The sequence below is a fragment of the Neolamprologus multifasciatus genome, chromosome 17, assembly GCF_963576455.1.
Source record: "Neolamprologus multifasciatus chromosome 17, fNeoMul1.2, whole genome shotgun sequence".
Taxonomy (NCBI): Eukaryota; Metazoa; Chordata; class Actinopteri; order Cichliformes; family Cichlidae; genus Neolamprologus; species Neolamprologus multifasciatus.
The window spans coordinates 21,365,045-21,385,866 of NC_140455.1; the positions used below are offsets into that span (position 1 = coordinate 21,365,045).

The window sequence follows — 20,822 nt, forward strand, 5'->3', positions numbered from 1 at the left end:
GACTTGTGGTGGAGTATGTGTGAAGCTCAGCAAAAGTCAATAACCGGATATTTGGGAGATCTTTTGCATTAAATGCTTCAAGCCGCTTAGATTAAAATCTCCATATCTTCTGGGATTCCTCCACCTTCTATTTAGACCTCTTATCTTGTGGGCTTTTGCCACCTCCCCCACACCCCTGATTTAATCACATGCACCCTCACCTGCACAGGTGAGACCATTCTCGAAGATGTACATGCAGCACAAATCACACCAGTTTCTCTCCCCTCCGGGTTCGAAGGCGTGTCCCTCTCCGGTCTCCTCCTTCACCCTAGGGTCCTTGTCCTCGGGGGAGAAAATGGTCTTCACATGTGGTTTGGATGCCTTCTTCCTCCCACGGGGCGGCCCCCCTTCGTGTCCCTCCATCCCGTTCCCAGAAGCTTCTGCCCCGTCTCTCCCCTCAGGTCCACAGTTCGACAGCTTTCTGTCGCTCCACATCCTCTCCAGACTGGACGGCTGAGGAGACGCCTGCCGCCGGACAGCCCTCACCACCGCCGCGCCCTTGTTGGCCTTGGAGATCCGCATCTTGGCGCCTGTCTGCGGCCACGTTCCCTCGTTCAGCGTGTCGTGGTGTTTGCTGACATGGACAGCCTGCAGGGCCAGCGGACAGTCATCTGTGACCGATGAGCGCGGGGGGGCGTATTTCCGAGCGTGGTGTTTAATCATTACGCACACTTTTCATAGTCCGCCGCTGCGTGGAAGTGTATTCGCCAGAGTCACACAGGTGATGTCTTGTTATGTGTGACGATGACACCGTCGATAACGTGCTCGCAGTCGGAGAGCAGGTTGAGGCGGTCGGAGGTGTGCTGGAGAACGGGTTGGATCTCATTTCACTGGGAGACATGAAACACAGGCGCTCCAGGAAGGACTGCGTCCCAGACTTCGTTTACAGACATGCAAATTTAAGCTTTCTTTCTCATTATCATCACACATCTCCCTCCCAAGCAAGTCCGAAACAACTTATCCAGTTTCTCCGGTTGGCCCTTTAATTCGTACCTGATAAAACTTGTTGCCTCCTCTGTCAGATAACTTTCTCCACAATGCAAACCAAATATGTCTGCAAGTACTCGGAGCGTAACCATTTAACATCGGGGGAAATATAAACAAGTCAATATGATTTGTGTCACCTGCTGCAGCATCATTCTGTAGTCCTTCTTTTGACCACAGGATGGTGCCATTCCACTCAGTGAACAAAGATCAGGTGTCCGCAGGTAAAGGACAAAGAAAATGTTTATTGGCAGGGGAACATTGGTAAGATAGGGTCATATCAAAGGCCAGACATCTGGATTTTGTTTTTTGTTTAACTGAATACATAAAAAACATAAAACATGTCCTGGACTTCTTTACTACACACTGACTGACAACCGCAAAATTTTCATATATTCCAGCTTTAAAAAATAATCACACAACCCGTACAACTAAACTAACTAAACTAAGAAAGCTGAAGTTTGTCCTCATATCTCGTGCAAAAATCGTTCATGTTTATTCCCCCTGATGTTTAGTGTTCTCATCTTTGACTTTTAGACTATAAAAATTTCTAGTAAACAAAATATCTTTCAGGATGCCCTTTTACCCACCTACAAGTAGTTTCTCACTGTTTGATGTTGTTTTAACTGAATTTCTTTGTAGTAGTTTAGATTTTTTTTTCTTCACATCCAGTGAGCAAAAGCCAGACTTTATAAAGCGTCCAATTTATGGAAGCTTGCTTCGACTGTCCACAAGCCTTTTTCAATTTCCTTATCTCATATTTGAGAAGTAGAAATCTTGATATGCCTTTTTATTTTGAGGTCATGGCTTTTGACATGAATATTAATACAAGGCTTTTTTAAATTTATGGTCATTTGGGTTTAGGTGAACTACAAATATGCACATTAAAGTGACCAGGAAGCACTTAATACACACAAAGACTGATTTTAATTAACCTGAGCTTTCTCTCTCCCCCCCCCCTCCATAGTCATATTCCCTTTACATACGGAAAATCTGTTACAGGACACAGATACAAACTTTCTTTGGCTGCTACTTTTTCCCCAGATAAGCAGGGGCCTTTCTTCACATGTTTAACAGATATTTACTTCCATATGAAAATGCCACAGGGATCCGTGTCTCCTCCTGAGTTCTTTTTTTGTGTGCAAATATTAGAAACAATAGTAAACAACATTAGAAACACATGAATGCTTTGTCACTGCTGTTCAATTTGTTTGGGGGCTTTTTTGTTTTTTTAAAGGGAAAAGTGCAAGTGCTTCATTATTCAACTTTCCCTTTTTTAATTCAATGTGCTGGTCCATTAGATCACAAAAAAATAAATAAATCAGTGCATAAGTTTGCAAAACATGTAATGCATTTATACAAAAACAATTTAAGACATGTAAAAAAAAACAAATGTCTTAAGAAATGTCTTATTTAAATCTCACTGAAACTTAAATATAAAAACTATTACATGATCTGTGAGAAATTGGCTCTGATGTTTTGCAGTCTGTAAACTCATTTTTATTCTCTGTACAGTTCCAAGATGTCCTGTTGTGTTGTTAGAGTTAATTGTTCATGTTAGCAGCTCCTGAAGCTACAGTCCATGCAGGTTTTGGCCAACAGGGGGAGCTGTGGAGCTTGTAAACCGCGTCCCTTCTGCTCTCAGTCGACTTCCTCAGTCTCATCAAACGCTGCATCCTGCAAAATAAGCAGATACTTGAGTGTTTTCAAAACTTCAACAGGTCAAGCTAATGGTTTAATTAAGAAGGCTTTTGTTTTAAACGTACATATCCTCCTTGGTCCTGCACCCAGGTTGAAAAGTTATCCTGCATGTATCGAGCGCCATGGTTCAGCAGGCGGTTTGTGGGCAACGTTTCCACAGCTGACAGACGAGTGGTGACCTGAAACACAAGAAAAACAGATGTCTGAGGTAAGCCAAGACAGTCATGTGAAAATGAGTCAGCAGACCTACAGATGACTCCCAAAACTCAGCAAACAGGTGTCCCTCACACTGCCACACCTGCCCGAGTATACACAGACTCATTTCAAGTTTTGATTTTTGTTTGTTTTTGTTGTTTTTTTAAACTGTTTTTATCCTGGAGAGAATCTGATGTATAAGTGAATAGTCTTCTTGCTCCTAGGTTTACTTACTGCTAACTAGGGACTGACCTCTTAATTTTTCAGGGCATATATCACTTGTTCGTAGTCGAGGATACCGATAAACGATATGTGGTTGTTATTGAAACTACAGCAATTTGTGCTACCTGACCACAGCTCCTGCAGCTCACAGCCTCCCTTATTTATGCCCGCCATTAAGGCACAGGAAGCTGCTGTGGAGACAGCTTCCTGATATAGGAGAAGTCTTCGAACAGTTCAAACATCTCCCTCTATATATCTGCATACCTGAGCCTCTGTACTGCAATGTCATTAAAAATGGCAGTAAACACTGACAGGATCATACACTTGCGTCTTTAACCCAGCTGCGGCGGCCAAATCAAGACGTGCATGTCCAGCTGTCTCGTCACACCAGCAACATGGAAAGCATAATGGCCCCTTAGAGTTTCCTACTCTGGTAACTCCTCCAGCGTTCATAGTTTCACTGATAGCTTAAGCCGCTCTCACCTCACACATCACTGCCATCTGGGTTTTTTGAGACGCCTGCGGCCCTGGAGAGTTGGGCAAGGGGGTCCTGAGGCCCACTCGTATCAGGAAGGTGTTTATTAACTTCTTAAAGAAATCGTAATTCCAGAAGAGCTCTGCTGCTATGTTGGCATCTTTCAGCACCTGACAAGGCACACACACATACACCACAGACAAAACAAAGAACAAAAAACAAATAAAGTTCAATCACTAAAGATGAAAGAAAAGAAAAAAAACAAAAAACCACCACCAACAACAAAGTAATAATAAAGTTTCTGATTTGGAGGAATGTGAACATATCATTTTTTTTAATTATATGTTCACAAATAATGGAAATATCTGTGACCTGCACATGAGGATGAGTGAAAAACCAAAACCACTCAGCAGAAGCGCAATCACATGACACAAACTGGTGGTAAACTACTTCCTAAAGAAAGATATTCTGTTGTTTTTCACATCAGATCAAAGTTGTTTTTGTACCTTGCCGTCATATTTGTCTCCAGTTTCTCTCAGCAGCAGACCAATTATTGTCTCCACCTCCACATCTAAAAAGGAACAGAAGACCCGATTACCAGCAGCAACAACACAAGACAGCCAACATTTAAGGCGCACACTTTTATCTATATATATATATATATATATATATATATATATATATATATATATATATATATATATATATATATATGAAAAAACATATATTGCAATTGCTGATTGCTTTAATAAGGCACCAACTTCAGCTGCCATGATTACAAAGACAGAAAAAAAAACAAAAAAAAACAAAACACGTGGGGCGTGTAAACAACGCTGAATCTAGACCCAGAACTTCGCAGTCCCTTCTATAAATGTCTGCCGTGTAAAACTAGTAAAACTTGTTTGGTGGAGTCCTGGCTATGAAACATGAAGGGGTATTACTGGTGGGCACATTTCTTTTTGTACTGAATCTGGAACCTAAACCAACAGCTGCTGCTGTTGGGGATCTTAAACTAAACTACTACAGCATTCATTTAGAACCGATTGTTCTCAGTGGGCAAACTATCAAAATTAGTTTCTACAAGCTAGAAAACACTCTTCAGATTTTACTTTTCAACCAAATTAAGGTGGAAATGGACGCCTTATTAAAACGCCAATTATCTTTAAGTCTTCCAATTACCCAAATATCGACTTAACTTCAGCTAAACTGGGCAAACTACAATGTGATGTGCAAACATTACACATGCATTATTTAGGATCTGATCTGCCCTAGATGCATAAAGTGACCCAGCAGTCAGCCATCTGAACCCAGACGGGGCCCTTTTGTTTTGTTCTGCACATTCCCCCTGTGCTTGATTTGTTTCCTCCAGGAACTCCTGTTTGTTCTGTTACCAGAGAACCTGCTGGGTTAGCACTGCCCATCTTGACCGAGTTCACAGAAGAATTTAACTTCCTTCTCCTAAGGCTACATACCATGTTTCTATTGGCTCTCTGACAGCCTCAAATGTTTTACCATTCCTGGGTAATTCTTTGGTTTTTCCTGTGAGAGCGCTCACATGCGTATTCTGTGTCACTCATCAGGTTGGTTTCAATCCTTTTAAGAGATACAAAAGCTTAAAAGAAGAAACTCACCATTTTCTGGGCTATCCGACTCTATATTTGGAGGACTTAATTGGATTTCATCAACAAGCTCCATCAGTCTGCTTGCTATCTCACTCGCCTTCTCGTCCTTCTTTTCAGGCTCATCTGGAAAAATGGAACAAACATATCAAATCAGACCCTAAAAGGATGGCATCACAGCGGGCGGTGGCTGATCGGCCGGGTAAAATATACGCCTGTATACGCTTGTGAAACAGGAACGCAAGAAACCAATACATCTTATGGTTAAGTGAGTGATTCAGCCCAGTGCTCCTCAAAAGTTTCCTGGAATATCCCGGTGACTTTACAAAGAGGCTCAAAACCTTTTAGGGAACTGCAATGACTCAAATAGTTGACTGACCTTATTTAACTGGGTGGAATATACAAGCACATTTACTGGGGTTAAAATGTCCAATTCATAAAACTGATTTTGTTCATTGCTTTGCCACAAGAAAATCTGACTAACAAAAACAGGTTAAAATTATTTCATAAGCTTTGTCTAACTTTTTGGCTCCGGCAGAAAAATGTGTCTATCAAAAACAAAAAAGCAAGTTGAATTGAAATAAAGGAGAGCATTAAAGTATCAGGCAGCACTTTTGTTACAGCATAGTTTCACTTTCTAGTCGTCCATGCTTTTACATTTTGAGAACCTCGAGTTGGTCTTATCTGTAATTATGAGCGTTTATGAGAAACTAAAACCGGTCTTCAGGTCAGCTGACTTTGCAGAATTCAAACTGGACTCAAACCAGTTTAAGTGTGAAACCAGCAGGATGTTCACCCATTGCACTAAAAAGAAATAAAAAGGTCTGAGGTCCACAAAATTACCTTTGTAATATTTTTATGGCATGCTGTTGACAGTCGACTCAGAGACATTTTTTAAGACAAAAAGTTCTGCAACAAGTAAATATTTGCTGGTGTTTTTGTCCTCTCATACTTATAAAAGAACACTTTTTGAGAGTTTAGGACTCTTAGTGTGACGTCTTCGACCTGGTATTGACTTTCACCTATTTCTAAACAAAACAAGAGGATCTTCTTCATTTTACCCGCCTCTACAGCGCTCCTGCAGCACAAAAACTTTCTTCCAGTTTCCATAAAAATTTAGAACGTTGTCAGATTTTTCCTGTGAACCTTACACCAATGTCAATGCCCCTCCCTATAATAAAAATCATGACAGTGTTGATAAAGTTGTCAATGATTAAGTTCCAGTCGGAGCTGGTACTTTTCCTGCCTTACTGTTTCAATAAAAATCCAACATGTTTAAGATTACCTCAGGTTTTTCCCTCTCTGCTGATTTAAGACTAAAACATGTAACCTGGAGTCTTTATCTGTGAGACGGTGCCAGATGTCAGTCTTCTAGTGTATTTCAGGCATCAGTTTCACCGTGAATGATTTTATGATAGTGAACTAACATTTTATAAACAAAACTATGGTGCACATTAATCAGCGAGGCTAATTGTCGTGTTATCTAAGGCTACACCTTTATTCTCCTCACCTGTAGCAGCACATCTGAATGAGACTTCATCAGCAGGCTCCATCGGTTTCTGCTGCTGCTGCTCCTCCTCCTCCTTGTCTTCTTCATTCTTCGTCTGAGGCCTGGTGCAGCTGAAAATGCTCAGTATACGTTTCAATCTCCTCCCCTTCTTTCTGTTTTTCCTTTCTGTGGGCTTTTTGACATGTCCATCTGCGTCATCCCCACCGCTTTCCCTGACCGGGCTCCTCTGTGCGTTTGGTCGTCTCCTCGACGCGTAGGCCATTAGGACTCTGAACTCCACTGTGTCCTCCATGTTCGCCACGTCTGGGGTAGACTCGGGGTTGTGGTATGTACCAGTGGAGCGGCCAGCAGGGCGGGGAATGGGGTCGTAGATTTCGACGCGTCCGTTTGTCATCTTGGCTTACTGTTACGAAAAAAGAAAAAGAGTCAAACTGAGACCCAGCCATCATGTGAGTGGTATTTTTCTTCATGGAAGTGGGGGTTTCCTGTAAAAATTACCCAAATAGCTAAAGACATATCTGAACTATTTTCTCTAAGCATGGTTTTACTGACTAAAGGCAGAAATGAAAGAAAATGCAGTGGTTTCCTTTAAGTGAGGCAACAAAGACTTATTGTCTCAAGTATTAGCAAAACAATGATGCTTTCCTGAGAAATCACATCCCATTTTGAGCAAGGAAAATTCTTCCTTTAAGCATATATCATGTTATTTGTAACAAATGCATGACTCTGCTTGTTGGTGTTATTTTGCACAACCTGCTGGCTGTATAATTAATAAGTGTGCTCAGTGTTTCTGGCACATGAAGTGTCTTTAATATTTAAGGTAATAACTGTGTAACACAGATTAAACTGAAATCTGTTCATTTTCCTGTTACTTTCATCCATTTAATGAACAAAAATATATTTTGTGCTCGAATCCTTTAATCATACTTTCTTTGTTCACTTGCATCAATTTCATATTTTAAAATGTCAGATGTGATCAAATTTACATCCTCAGTGATTAATCTCTCCAACTAAGGTTGCTGTAGTTTAGTCTAAAAAGTTTTAATCTCGCCTATTTCCAGTTTCTGTTTTTAGCTTAGCTGATTTGAGTCAGTCTCCAGAGCTTTCAGTTTAGATTTGGATAAGAAGTTTCGTTTCAGTTTCGTTTTTGTTAGTTTATAAAATATATTTAAATAAACGAATTCTGACTCGATTGTTTCAGTAAGTATTATAACATGAAGGGTCTTTGTCAGGGGAAGATTTTGAGAAGTTTAGATTAGATATTACAATTTAAAATAGACAAACACCTGGTTTCACTTTGTGAAGACATGTGACTCAGTCGTCATCCGCACTCTGAAATAAATAAATAATACACGCCAAAGCGTCATCCGGCAACTTGTCCTGAGCAATTTGACCAATCTGAACCCTGACCTAAAAAAAAAGATATTTCTACTTTAGTTGCTAAAACGACTTTAACTCATAGTTGAGTTTTTAGCTTTAGTTAAACATTAAAAAAAACACATCTGATTACAAAATATACAATAAAAAAGGTTTAAAATGTAAAATGAGAACACTGACACACTTTACTGGATAAATCACCCTGACGTGTTTAAATGTAGTCCAACTGGTACCTGTTAAATCCTCATGTCCAAACTGAACATCTGTAATATTCCTGTAATTAAAATCAGCTTAATGTTAAAGTGTTGTTGTGTGGCTCCTCCTCTTGACTTCAGGACTTTGTCGAGGCGTGTCTCGGCAAACAGCTGATAGTTTCACCAAACTCAATGAAATACACCGGGAACTCCTGAAGCCACAACTAACCGTGATGCGACGTGTTTCTTTGGGTCAAAGCCGTCATAAATCCGTGTAAAGACGACCTAGCTAGCTAGCTACTCTACGTTAGCCATGAAAAAAAACTTTATTGTACTCTTTCGACTTTGAAACTTTACTTTTGTGTAAAAGTAGCTGTAAACTCGAGTCGCCATTGTTTGACTGAGCTGAAGTGGCTGTAAATGTTAGACAACAACAACCCAACTGAGACTGCCCGTGAGTTTAACAACACGATAAAAAGAAGAAGAGTTAGAAAGTTAAACTTAATGTGTACTTTATGTGAGTTAAAACGACCTGTCAGCTACACGGAAGCACTTTTAAATACTTAAAGTACTCCTAGAATACACAAAAACAGATATACTTACGGCCCAAGCGGTCAAACGAAGGAAAAACACTTGCCACACCACTTGCCACACCAACTCGTATAGTCACTGAGTGAACTACTTGCCGGTCGGAGTCCACGAGCCGTTTTAAGCAACTTTGTCACGTGCTGACGTGCTATGACGTAGCCCCAGCTGAAAACGCAACGACGAGACAAACCTTTTCTTCGGATTACGTATCTCGTAAGACCTTTTTTTCAGCGCAGCGTGGTGGGGTAATTTTCGATTACAAGTAATTACATAAGAAAATACACAAATAAACATTTTTAAATGCATGTGGTAAGGGTATATTCTTACCTGATTTTCTCTTGCACAGACACAAGTGGTCTGTAAATGTCAGAAAACGGTGATTTCCGCAAACAGGCAGTATTCAGCACAGTTTATCAAAGATGATCAATTATATGGAATAAATAAGATGACGTGCTTCGCAGGTATTATGACTCAGCAACCCTGTGTTCGACGCTGCCTGTGTTATCTTGTATTTGTTGCACATTCTGCTGTCCTCTCGGCCAAATTTTTCTTGAAAATGTTTTTCAAGTCCGTATCTATAAATCACTTTGCTAGAAACTGCAAAGCGCAGCTTCTAGATTTCTGGATAAAAGTGGGTGATCACATTCCTGAGCACTCTTTTATAACAGATCATCTGCACATTTTTCTGTTCTTGTACATTTAATGAACAAAAAACGTATTTAATTCACGACAAAATAACCCCCCTAATCCTCTACGCATGTTTGTACACTTGCATCACTTTCATCTTTTGATAATGTCAGTGTGCATTTCACAACTACAACTATCCTCCGTGATTAATCGCTTAATAATTCCAACTAAACTTGCTGCTGTTCTTCCCGAAAAAACCCAAAATTGAATCTTGGGTAATTCCAAGTTTTTGTTTTTAGTTGAGTGGATTTCTGTCCGTTTCCAGAGCTTGCAGTTTAGTTTCTGATAGAAAGAAAGTTTAGTTTTAATTAGTTTATTTAAAAAACTTTTTTTTTTTTTTTAAATGGACGAATACTGACTAGATGGTTTCAGTAGGTGTTATAATATGGAGGGTCTTTATCAGGGGAAGATTTTAAGAAGCTTATATTAACGATTAAAAACAAAAATAGTCAAACAAACACAGGCCAAGGGAGGCCTTAACTTTATTTCTTCAGATACAATTCCCCGCCTGGGCCTCCATGGTCCCCAGTGCACAGATTCGTTGCTAGTATTACACCTTTTAATTAGGCAGAAAAAGAAGAACAAAAGTTGAACTGCTTTAAATTCCCATAAACTTCACATAGCACAAAATTTCAAGTTTATTTTTCCAGCACTTCAAGTTAGTCTCAGAGGAACACTAACCTCAATCGTAACCTCAATTTTGAAATACTGAGTTAAAATTTTGAGATATTTAACCTGAAATTTGATGTATTAGTGGAAGAAACAAGCGCCCATAATTGTCTATCCAATGTTTGGAATCATAAACTGGAAGTTTTCTTGTTCATTTTTTAAAAAAAAATAAACCCATCCTGTTATTACAGCAACAGGTTACCCTGCTAACCTCTAAATCTGCTTTCATGCTTGCTTAACTGCTGCAACATAAAGGTGAGAGTGACACCACTGTGCATAGAAACATTGATCTGAGCAGAAATGAAAGCTCAGACTAAAAGTAGTCGTGTCCACATTCCAGGACCTCCGTAGGCCTGCCCTTACCAGACAATCATCAAGCTCCACAATCAGCAGGTAAGTCAGGAAAAAATCCCCAAGCTCCTGCACGTCACTGCAAGGAGAGCTTGAGTATAACGTTGCCAAGAAACCATGGTTTTATTTATAAGGAAGTTCAGAAGTTCAGAAGAATTTCATTTTGTAAAACCAAATAACACTTAGTCAGATAACAGACACCTTACCAAACAAACATTGGTAAGTTGTATCTGATAACTTGGCATATCTCAGCATGGCATGCAGTGTGTCCTTTACAAAGTCTGAAAGCAGACAAGTGGAGGACAAAGGAAGTGGGGTGTGGTGATTGTACACCATATGAAGAAAAAAAACAATCCCACTGGGATAAATAAAGCATGAAAAATTAGTAATCGCTTAAGACTTGAACAGTTTGAAGTGTCTGCAGGATTCTTCATAATCATCTAACTTTCCTTTCAGTTACCAAATCATGTTTAGGTGATCTTAGGCCCATAAAAGCAATTAAAACAACACGAGGAAGACAAAGAAATCTGCGTTGGGTCAGTGGGTGACTCTGTGCCCACTGTGGGCATGTCTGTCTCGCTGTGACCGACTGGGATCCGTGGAATTTGGATGGATTCTTGATGTAGGGAAGTAAAAGAATCGATTTCTGCATGAGCATTTCACACTGAAGAGAGGAAGTCTACATGATCGTGAGCTGGCTCTGATGTTCATTGTGATTTGTGTTAAATTAAAAAGAGGAAGTATTTCACAAAGTATGCAACCAAATCTGGAGGTTTTTAAAGTTTAACCAATCAAATCAATCAATAAACTGCTCAGAAAATACTCAGTAACAGTTTTTCGCTGAGAGAAGTTCCACATTCGTGTGAATCAGGGATATCTACATGTGGAATGTCTCATCCATGTGTCATTGGGGATTTTCTTTCTTCTTTATTAAACTGTAATATGGGTGAAGGTTCATGTCGCCTTTAGGGGCTAACAACACTTAAAAATGCACACTGCTTTATTTCCTGATGTTGTATAAGAACAAGTTTATGACTCAGATATCAAACGGTAAAGAAAGGTGGGGCAGAATTTCTTCAAGTGGCTGCTTGTTGAATCCTGGAGAACATCTGGGTTATGAATGTGAAACAGTCAGAGTGCTTCAAAGACACTTTTGTATCCACAAAGGTGCAAAAATAAAATCATGATGAATAAAATTATTTCATATATAATCATAATGCACTTAAATCCACCTGCCTGGTGCTCCAAACAGACTAATGTTGGCTTAAATTGGATCTTTTATGCTTTTTCTTATTCTGTGTCACTTTTAAACTTCACGATCATATTAAACATGGCTGGTTTTTAATATCCAAACAGAGGCTCAGGCTCCAGGCTTGTCACGGTGGTAACCCCTGACCTCTGAAGACTTTAGATTGCACAGTTGTTATCATTCTGCTGCATGGAAGAGCTGAAGATTTTTATCGAGAAAGTCCAGGAGGGAAAGGATTAACACACCAAGAAGGCATAAGGTTTGGAGAGAAGGTTAGAGAAGTAAGGCTGGGATGGTGCAGAGGAGAGGCTTTGGATGAAGGTGGAGCTGCCAGGCAGGAGGAAAAGAGGAAGACCTGAGAGAAGATTCTTGGATGTAGTGAAGGCCACGCAGAGGGTTGGAGGAAGCAGGCGAAAAAAGAGCAGACCATCAAACAGGGATTTCTTTTCCTGTTTGACTGTTTATGGTAGAGTTTTGCAGGATATCAGATAGATGGAAAACAGAGGGGAGAATGTTGTCAGCAGACAGTTGTTGATGTTTCTGTGAGACTGTGCTAGAAATGGTCATTGGATTTCTTTTTATGAAATGAGTTAAATGATAAAACAGCATGCACGGTGTCACGGTAGGAGTAGCTTAAGATGTACGAGTGGGGATAGACACTCCTTCCAGAGAGTTCAGAGAGCTTGTTTCCTTAATAATTTTGTTTTACCCTCAAAACCACCATCTGCCTGGTTTATCTGGTGAACCAGATTGGGGTGGCTGTAGCTCAGGAGGAAGAGCAGGTCAGCTGCTGATCGAAAGGTTGGCTCCCGCAGTTTGCATGCCAAATATCCTTGGGCATGATACTAACCCCGACTTGCTCTCTGATCCATCCATTGGCGTATGAATGATAGTTAGAAAGCACTCAAAGTATAGATAATACTGCGTATGTGAATGGGTGTGTATGGGTGAATGCAGCATGTTGTACAGAGTGCTTTGAGTACTCCAGGAGAGTAGAAAAGCGCTATATAGGAATCAGTCCATTCACCATTTTACCCTGCCAGTAAATTACACAGCTGGTGAAGGTCATTCCTGCTTCCAACTTCCCATCACCTTCCACGAGTCTCCATCCCACAAACACTGATAATTAATTCTGCCCTTTGCGACACAATGATAAGGAGGCCAGGTGCACCCTGAGGACGATCAGTTGACATTAAAGATCAGACTTTTTATAGCTTTTATGGTCTTGTCATTAGAGTAGTTACGTCAGAGATTTAAGCACCTCCATAACTTTTCTATTCACTGCCACCATGAGGCTGTGAGTTCTTTTGGAGAAAGGCCTTGATATTAATTAGACATGATTAGATATAAATTCCATTAAAAAATTCTATTTCCCCAGTTTTGGTGTCAGATTTGTACATTATGTGTCACCACTTGATCCAGTATTTTATCCAGTGCTGTCTTACATTTAGCAAACATCAGCATATTTCAGCCTTTTTGAGTGTTGCTAACACATACCGGGTTACATATATGTGCTGCTTTTATTTTTGTCATGTAATCTTGAACTGAGGAGCCACATGTGAACTCCTTCGCATCTGCTGTTTGTTTTCAAATTTCTGCACTTGTCAGCATGACTTTGCAAAGATGTGTCTTCCTTAAAAAAGCAGCTTGTTTTGACAAGTAACAACTGGTGTTGAGGGGATTTCCCTGGCAACCGCTCAAACAGGAAATGAGGTCAGACACCAAGACAACAGCGTCACATCTTCTTTTACCAAATGACAAAATAAAAACAACAAACTTCAAGTAATCCCATCATCATCATCAGTAGCAGAAAAATAAAATACAAAAGCAGAAAAACAAAAACAAAACAAAACCACGTGCCCAGCCTTAGAAGAAACTTTAGTATAAATCATTTAAAATTATAACAATTGAACAGTTTAAACATCAATAATGCCATTTTTTATGCCATTACCAGAACAGAATCCCAGGGAGGTAAGAAAATAAAGGACATGCATAACCAACGCTGATGATAGACACAGTTTAATTCAAAGTCATGTTTCTACTAAATAGAAAGAGTGATAATAAGCCTGCGTGTGTGTGTGTGTGCTGCTCAGAACGAACGTAGCTTACATGAGCACAGTCACTTTCTGGAAATTATCAGTTTGTGGTTTTATTTTACACACATTTTGTCCGTTACGTAATCTGCTGAAATTCGGAGGAAGGCCACCGAGTTTGATATCTGGCTTGTGGAAGCCATCCTACAACAAGAAACCTCTGCAGAGAAAGAGAGCGAGACATCGGCTCTGAATGTTTAAAGTGTGGATTCAGTCAAGAAATTCTAAGAACATTCGAAGGGTTTAAACAACACAGCTCTGGAATAAAAGAGTCTTTACTCATCATACGTTTTAACCCTTGGTAAAACAGGGCAGAGAGATCTGATCGATCTGATTGGTTGATAAGAGTGCAGTGAAAAATAGACCCAAGCTGTATTCCTACTCCAAATGTTTTTACCGCTCTTAAATTTTCCATATATTTTACAAATAGGTGCCTCTGTGGGATTGTCTTTGCACAGGAATAGTTGTGCTTGCAAAGCACCAACACCCTGTTAGTACATATTTACTCATTCCTGAGATAACCATATTAGGATATCTGCTTTCTATGACACTAAAGGGACTCCAGAGCCAATCTGTGATGTACCGGAAACCTTCTTTCAAACCAACCTCCTGAGGACAGAAGTTGGCGACTAATAGTTTGAATTTTGAGGGAAAGGGAAAAAAGCCACCGCAGTAAACGTAAGCTGGGACTTTGGGAGCCAGACTTCTATGATGGCTGATCACGACTCTTTACAATGTCCCCTTAAATAATTGGGGAAAGCATCATGTCCTGCAAATATCAGCACAGGTTACTGCAGAGCTCACAGGGTCATTCAGTCCTACTGACATATGTGCTCTCAAAAGAAAAGAACGAACGAAACAAGAATCATTTTCCCAACCAGCACTGAAGCAAAACCGCACATTCAATACTCCTCGGTGCTAAATGCTCGACCGTGTTACAAACATTAATGTAATGTAAATGAGTAACATAGAAATGCAAAAACAAGAAGACATAATCTATTCATATTGCATTGAATATGGCTCAGATTTTAATTTATTCTTAGACAAATGCTGCAAACACACACACACACACACACACATACACACACACACACACACACACACACACACACACACACATCAGGAGTACCAGATACACACTATCGAACTGTGAAAAGTTAAAATCTTAGTTTGAAAGAAACATTGCAACGAAAATACTTTAAATCTCCCATTTTTTAAACAGACTCTGGTCTATCGTCCAAAAATGCTTTCAAACGCAAACGGCGGGAACCTTGGGTTAGCGTCATTCTTTCCATACTGGGCTAATACTGGTCCCCTCTCACTATCACTCGGTACGGTCACTGGTTTGATGGTTCAGCGCTAACTTTGTTCACAAAAAGAGTCCCGTGTTGTTCTGAAATATGAGGGTTTTTTGGGGGTTTTTTCCCAGAGCAAAACATTTATCACCTTTATCTCACCAAGACAAGCAAAATATTAGAAATATGACAAAGAAAACAAGCACATATCCACAAATGTGACAGAGATCGGCACATTTTAGGCATTTCTATGACACAAATGTGATTTATTTTCCATCAGCTAATGAGCTTATGGTTCCTGAAACGTGTTGTGATTATTCCGTTAAATTTGTACTCTCTGGGATCCCAGAAAGAGCCAAAAAATGCTGCTTTTTGTTATCTACAAGAGATTTTAGCTACTGAAACAACCAGGTGAGATCACTTATGATTTCATAATGTTTCTTTTACGTGTATAATGTCCCAATATAACAGAGTCTTTCAGCTGCATGGCTGAGCAGCTTATGTTTGGTCCATATAGCGTACATGCCTTTCTACAATGTAGTGATTAGAAATGGTCATTTCCAGTAAAATCAAAGCTTAATGCTTAAAAACAGACATATTTAATTAAAAATCTATTAAATGTTACAATCCGAGTCATAATTGGTTATAAAAATGTCACAGCAGCACATACACAGATATGACTGGAGTCATAAATGATCCCACTCGGTCACTTGTTCCACGTTTTGTTTGTACTTGGAGAAAAAGCTGTAGTTAAAAACTGAGTGTTCCTGGAAGTAATCGGCTGCTTGAAAGAGTCAGAAAGCTCTGTGGAGATGATTTTTGAATCATCTGACAAGCGTTTTGTCATTTTTATGAGTCACGGCGAAGCAACGACTCCGATAAGATAAGAAGTGGCGTAGAGTCGGGACTCGCCACAAGCCGAAAGCGGAAAACATTACAAGCGATTCAGGACGAGCGCACCCGGGGAGGATATGTTCGTTTTGTTTGTTTTATTTTGTGATGCGTGACTTAGGGGGCAGCACGTGATTGCAAACGCTAGTGTTGCATATTTAATGACATGGGAGTAAGAAAATTTAGGGAAGGCGTGGAAATCAAACTATGTGACAGATGATGGGAAAATGACTGAAATTTGGGACGAGATGTGACATTACGCTAGTGCAATGTCTTTGGCACAAGTTTTAAGGGACAAACAAAAACTTTTACTGTTCCTACGAGCGCTGAAATGACACTTTATACACTTTAAACCACTGCAGAAGTCTCAGGGAGTAAAATATGCATGAATCCCTTATAAGATGAGAAACAGGTGAACTCACGACGTGTGACGGCTGGTCCAATTGCACTTGCATCCTGATAGTCCTACGATCAATCATTCACTCAATCGGCACAAGCAATAAATAGAATATGAATAAATAAATACAAATAAATAGTAGACCAGTAAAATCTCCTCTGCAGTGCTGCTGCGAGCTGAAGCAGTTCATCTCTTCTGGCTCGTCTCCAACTTCTCCGCCCGAAGAGTCGAATCCAAACGTTTTCCTCTCCACGTCGAGCGCGCGCAGAGTCCAGAGCGACACAGAGTGCGCGAGCGTGTTTGCAATCACACGGCAGTCTCCAGGTCTTCGTGGCTCGCGGACGATGAGCTCAGGTAGGCGGCGAGCTCAGCATCTCCATCGGCTTGGTCTGCCGCCGTCTTCCCCTGAAGGAAAGAGACAATTACATTGGAGCGTGCCTCTCATCCAAAAGGAACGTACAAAAGTGGCAGCATGGATCCGAGGGATGGATTAAAAATGGAAGGTAAGGGGGCAAGGTGTCCCACAGTGAGATCTCTAATCTAGCTAGCATAACGGAGGGCTAATCTGGCCTAAAGAATAAATCACCGTCTTTAAATGGAACCATGGAGGACGCATGTTTAGATGCAACTACATGTCTTACCAAGGTTCTGAGAAGATGACTTTCCACCTTTTACTGTTTAACCCAGTCTGACGAAAGTCATTTTTAGTAATTCTGCAACAAGTTTTTGCTTGTAAGGATTTTTTAAGGTATTTTTGGTGCTTTAAACAAAATAACTGTGGTGTAAAATGCCCCTTAAAGGCTCTAAAAGCTAAAGAAAGTCAATGAACGTGAGAAACTAAAGAAGCTTTTAATCTTTAAACATGTTTCCAGGTCACAACTGTCCTGGGGAACTTTGCCTCTTTTATTGCAGCCGGTATTGACTGACTTACCTCTTCTTTGCCTAAAAATATAAATGACAATCACACACTTCCCCTCAGGACAAAGATGTGATGCACTGATCTGTTTGGTAAAGCCTGTTTTTTTATTGCCATACTTCCTGTTCTTTAAGCTTTTGGTATCAGCTGCTGGCTGATTCCTTTTTCATAGTGAGAGTGACACACCCTGGAAGCCACAAAACCTTTCACTGTAAATCGTTTGCGTGACGGCCGCTGGTTCGATTCATCGGCACTTACGGGAATTGTATGTGCAGCTGTTTAAAGTTGTGTAAAGCGCTTTGAGTTCTCAGAAGAGTAGAAAAGTGCTATATAAGAACCAGTCCATTTACCATTTAAACATCTGTTTACCTGGAAGTTGGTCTTCTCTAGTAACGCCCCGCCCTCGACCAGTAGTCGACACACTGCGTGCTGCTTCCCTGATGCTGCTTTGTGCAATGCAGTGTCACCTCTAGACACGCACACACACGCGCACACACAGACACACACATTCTGGTGATCAGATACAACTCATATAAAGCTAAAGATCATAGATAAAGCAGTAACGTCACTGTGGTCAGACTGTTCTATACCACAATACACTACAGGATTGAGTTGTCTGCACTCAGGTTCTCACACAATCACTACGTGTGAATTTTAAACAAATAAAAAATACACATGAATGATACATTTCCCTTCAGAGAAAACGAAACAGAAAGTACCTCTCTGTGTCTGTTAAATCCAGAAGAACCTTGGAGCCTGAGGAGGGAGAAACAGAGGAAGCGTGAGCAGTGATCTGAACATACAAATACTGTTAAACAAGCCAGAAGGTCCAAATCCTCTTTTCCTGCCCTCAGAACAGTCTTCCACTTTGCCTCAGTGTTTCTGGATCATTTCACATCCAGTATTTATTTTTGGCCTTTGCACACAGAGATTTGTCCAATTTTTTTTCAATCTTCTGATGATATCTTGTACTGTAGATGATGCGATATTCGACATCTTTGTAATTTTACATTCAAGAACATGTTTTTCAAATTGTTCCATAATTTCTACATGCAGGTCTTGTGCACAGGTTCGCCAATCTGCACCTCATTACTCTCTGAGAAGCTCTTTTTATACCCAATCATCACATTGTTGATGTTCCTCCACTTGTTTCTTTTTCAGCTTTTTTTTGCCCTCTTCCCAACTTGTTGGAGACATTTTGCTGCGATTAAATTCAAAGTAAGATGAGATTTTTCATGAAATACTAAAACGTGTCAGTTTGAATATTGGATATTGCGAATATCCAGAACTGTTGTTGTGACACTGAGATGTACACAGCTGTGGGATTTTAACCCTAAACAACCTGAGTCTTTCAGTTTTGTGACTCTGACTGAAAGTAGATCCAGGAGACGTTCGTTTACAGTAACACAGATATTTATTTAACATGCACTTTCTCACCTTGCTGCAGTATGTAGCGGACCAGGTCTGCGTGTCCGCTCTGAGCAGCTAAATGCAACGCTGAACAACCCCCAGAGTCTCGGACCAACAAATTGACGCCTCGATCCACACACTGTGAGAGCTGCAGAGGCCGACAGGAAGACACGATTTCAAGATTTTCAACATCAACCAGGATTCTTAAAAACAGGAAAATACAAAGAAAGAGCAAATCTTTCTTGATAGAAAAACCTGATTGTTCTTTCTTGATAAAAGCACTGAACATCTATTTCTATATGTTATTTCATTTATCTTTTTAGACCCCAATTCTTTTTTCATCCTCCACTGTCCAAACACACACTCTCAGATATGCCAAGTATTCAGCTAACAGCTCTTTGGTAATCACCTTGTTGTTGTTTGTCAAAGAACAACAAGGTAATTACTAAGATGTTAGCTTTGGTATTCTTCAAGAGAAATGGGAACAAATTAAGTGGGTTTTTGTGACAAAGTGCCTAAGGATAATTTTTAAACTTGCTACCTTGAGAGGACGCCTTCTCTGTGCAGACACAAGAGTGGTTAATGATTCTACTGTCTGGGAATCAGGGTAAAGCAGCTTCAGCTAACAACTGTCTCGCTCCTATCCCGGTTGACCCACATGTCTTTCTTTTAGTTTTGTTTATCTGTCGCAACACCCCACATCTTAATCACAGGAGACGTGAGACGCAAGCAATAACAGGTGACAAAAACAGGAGATAAAGACGCAGATTTGTTGTTGGTCCACACAAATCAGACCTCTTCCCCTCTGTTTTTGGTGACATAAAAGGCCAAAATACACCCATACATGTGGGCATTCCACTGCCATCACTTTTAGTTTCCTTTAATTTATCCGAATAAGTCCTCTCATTAACCATCTGCTATAGTGCCCCTTCCATTTCTGTCCTGGACTATGAGCCAGGCCACAACCAGTTTAAAGCATTTTCTCGTGATCTTGCAAACATCAATAATCTGTTTTTTGGGGAGTTTTTTTTACTTCTAGAGTTTTTCCTGACTCTGCTCATTTCTAGTTGAATACTTCAATTCTTTGACACTACCAGAGTTATTTTTGTTTTGCTTTTTGTTTTTGTTGTTATCAGTTCTTGAAACAGCCCCCTAGCTGTCTGGAACAACCTGTTTTAGTTCCTCCCACTTTAAGCCAAGTTTCATTGCCCCATGAAGGATGTCTGGTCTGATACAGAACCAAGAGAGGGAAAAACCGTCACATGTACACATGACAGAAACAAGAAACCGTGGGATTTCCTCCCTTTAGAAGGTAGTACTGTCATGGCTGACAGGGAACTTTGTAGGAATGCCTGTAGTATGAGTCACAGCATGCCCGTAATTTTTTTAAAAAAAGGAGCCTGTGGTGTTTGGAGTGATGCATAATTTAACCTTTTCATGACTTAAGAAACTGCTGAGTCTTTGTTGATCTTTATCGGCTGGGCAAAGGGAATTTTAATGTTGCGCAACATTAAACCACAGAAACTAATTCTGCAGTGGCTAACACACAGGCTAGTAACCGGTCATCCTCAGGCCGTCAATGTGAATTACCGTGGAGAGGTCCCCAGAACTTGCAGCCGTCAGCAGAGCTGTGAACACACAAACACAAAGCAGTCACTTTCTTCCTCTTTTCTGCAGCTGTCTCTGTGCTCAAACACTGCTTACAGCAGAAAAACAATGCAGGGATCTTTTTCTCAGTAACAGATAATTAAGGTGACCTATTGTTTGAAGGGAGCATCAGACCGAGTCTTTCCACAGGGCTCTATTTTAACTTTGCTCCACTTTCTTACAAAGGTGAAAGCTGAGGTGTTTGTTCCACACAGGAGAAATATTCCTCTTGTCTCGAGGCATCATGCTGCTCTGAACAGCCCAACTAGAAACCCTTAATGACAGCATTAATCGCAGGGAAACTAAAACTCCA

General features: G+C 40.3%; 3 protein-coding genes across 7 annotated transcripts in view; all 3 read right to left on the reverse strand.

Moving 5' to 3' along the window:
- rassf3 (Ras association domain family member 3) overlaps positions 1-1,861 on the reverse strand; it is a 70,818-nt gene extending 68,957 nt beyond the window's left edge. The window contains exon 1 of the mRNA XM_085136749.1: positions 201-1,861. Within this exon, the coding sequence (XP_084992875.1) occupies positions 201-702 (502 nt within the window). The 5' untranslated portion in view covers positions 703-1,861. The remainder of the gene's footprint in view (positions 1-200) is intronic.
- Positions 1,862-1,977: 116 nt separating this feature from the next.
- Positions 1,978-9,078, reverse strand: LOC146499338 (uncharacterized). 2 transcript variants are annotated; one of them, XM_085136750.1, is made up of 7 exons: positions 8,920-9,078; positions 6,746-7,148; positions 5,248-5,361; positions 4,123-4,187; positions 3,625-3,786; positions 2,790-2,903; positions 1,978-2,700 (listed from the first exon to the last, which is right to left on the reverse strand). In XM_085136750.1, the coding sequence occupies exons 2-7, from the start codon at positions 7,137-7,139 to the stop codon at positions 2,665-2,667; spliced, it is 885 nt and encodes a 294-aa protein (XP_084992876.1). In that variant the 5' UTR covers positions 7,140-7,148; positions 8,920-9,078; the 3' UTR covers positions 1,978-2,664. The 2 variants fall into 2 exon arrangements, with proteins under 2 accessions (XP_084992876.1, XP_084992877.1); XM_085136751.1 differs by lacking the exon at positions 8,920-9,078 and adding an exon at positions 8,032-8,223.
- Positions 9,079-13,587: 4,509 nt separating this feature from the next.
- dgki (diacylglycerol kinase, iota) overlaps positions 13,588-20,822 on the reverse strand; it is a 98,886-nt gene continuing 91,651 nt past the window's right edge. For all 4 annotated transcript variants that reach the window (XM_085136746.1, XM_085136748.1, XM_085136747.1 and 1 more), the window contains 5 exons: positions 20,453-20,490; positions 18,890-19,010; positions 18,172-18,208; positions 17,822-17,921; positions 13,588-16,941 (listed from right to left, as the gene is read on the reverse strand). In XM_085136746.1, the coding sequence (XP_084992872.1) occupies positions 16,843-16,941; positions 17,822-17,921; positions 18,172-18,208; positions 18,890-19,010; positions 20,453-20,490 (395 nt within the window). In that variant the 3' untranslated portion in view covers positions 13,588-16,842. The remainder of the gene's footprint in view (positions 16,942-17,821; positions 17,922-18,171; positions 18,209-18,889; positions 19,011-20,452; positions 20,491-20,822) is intronic.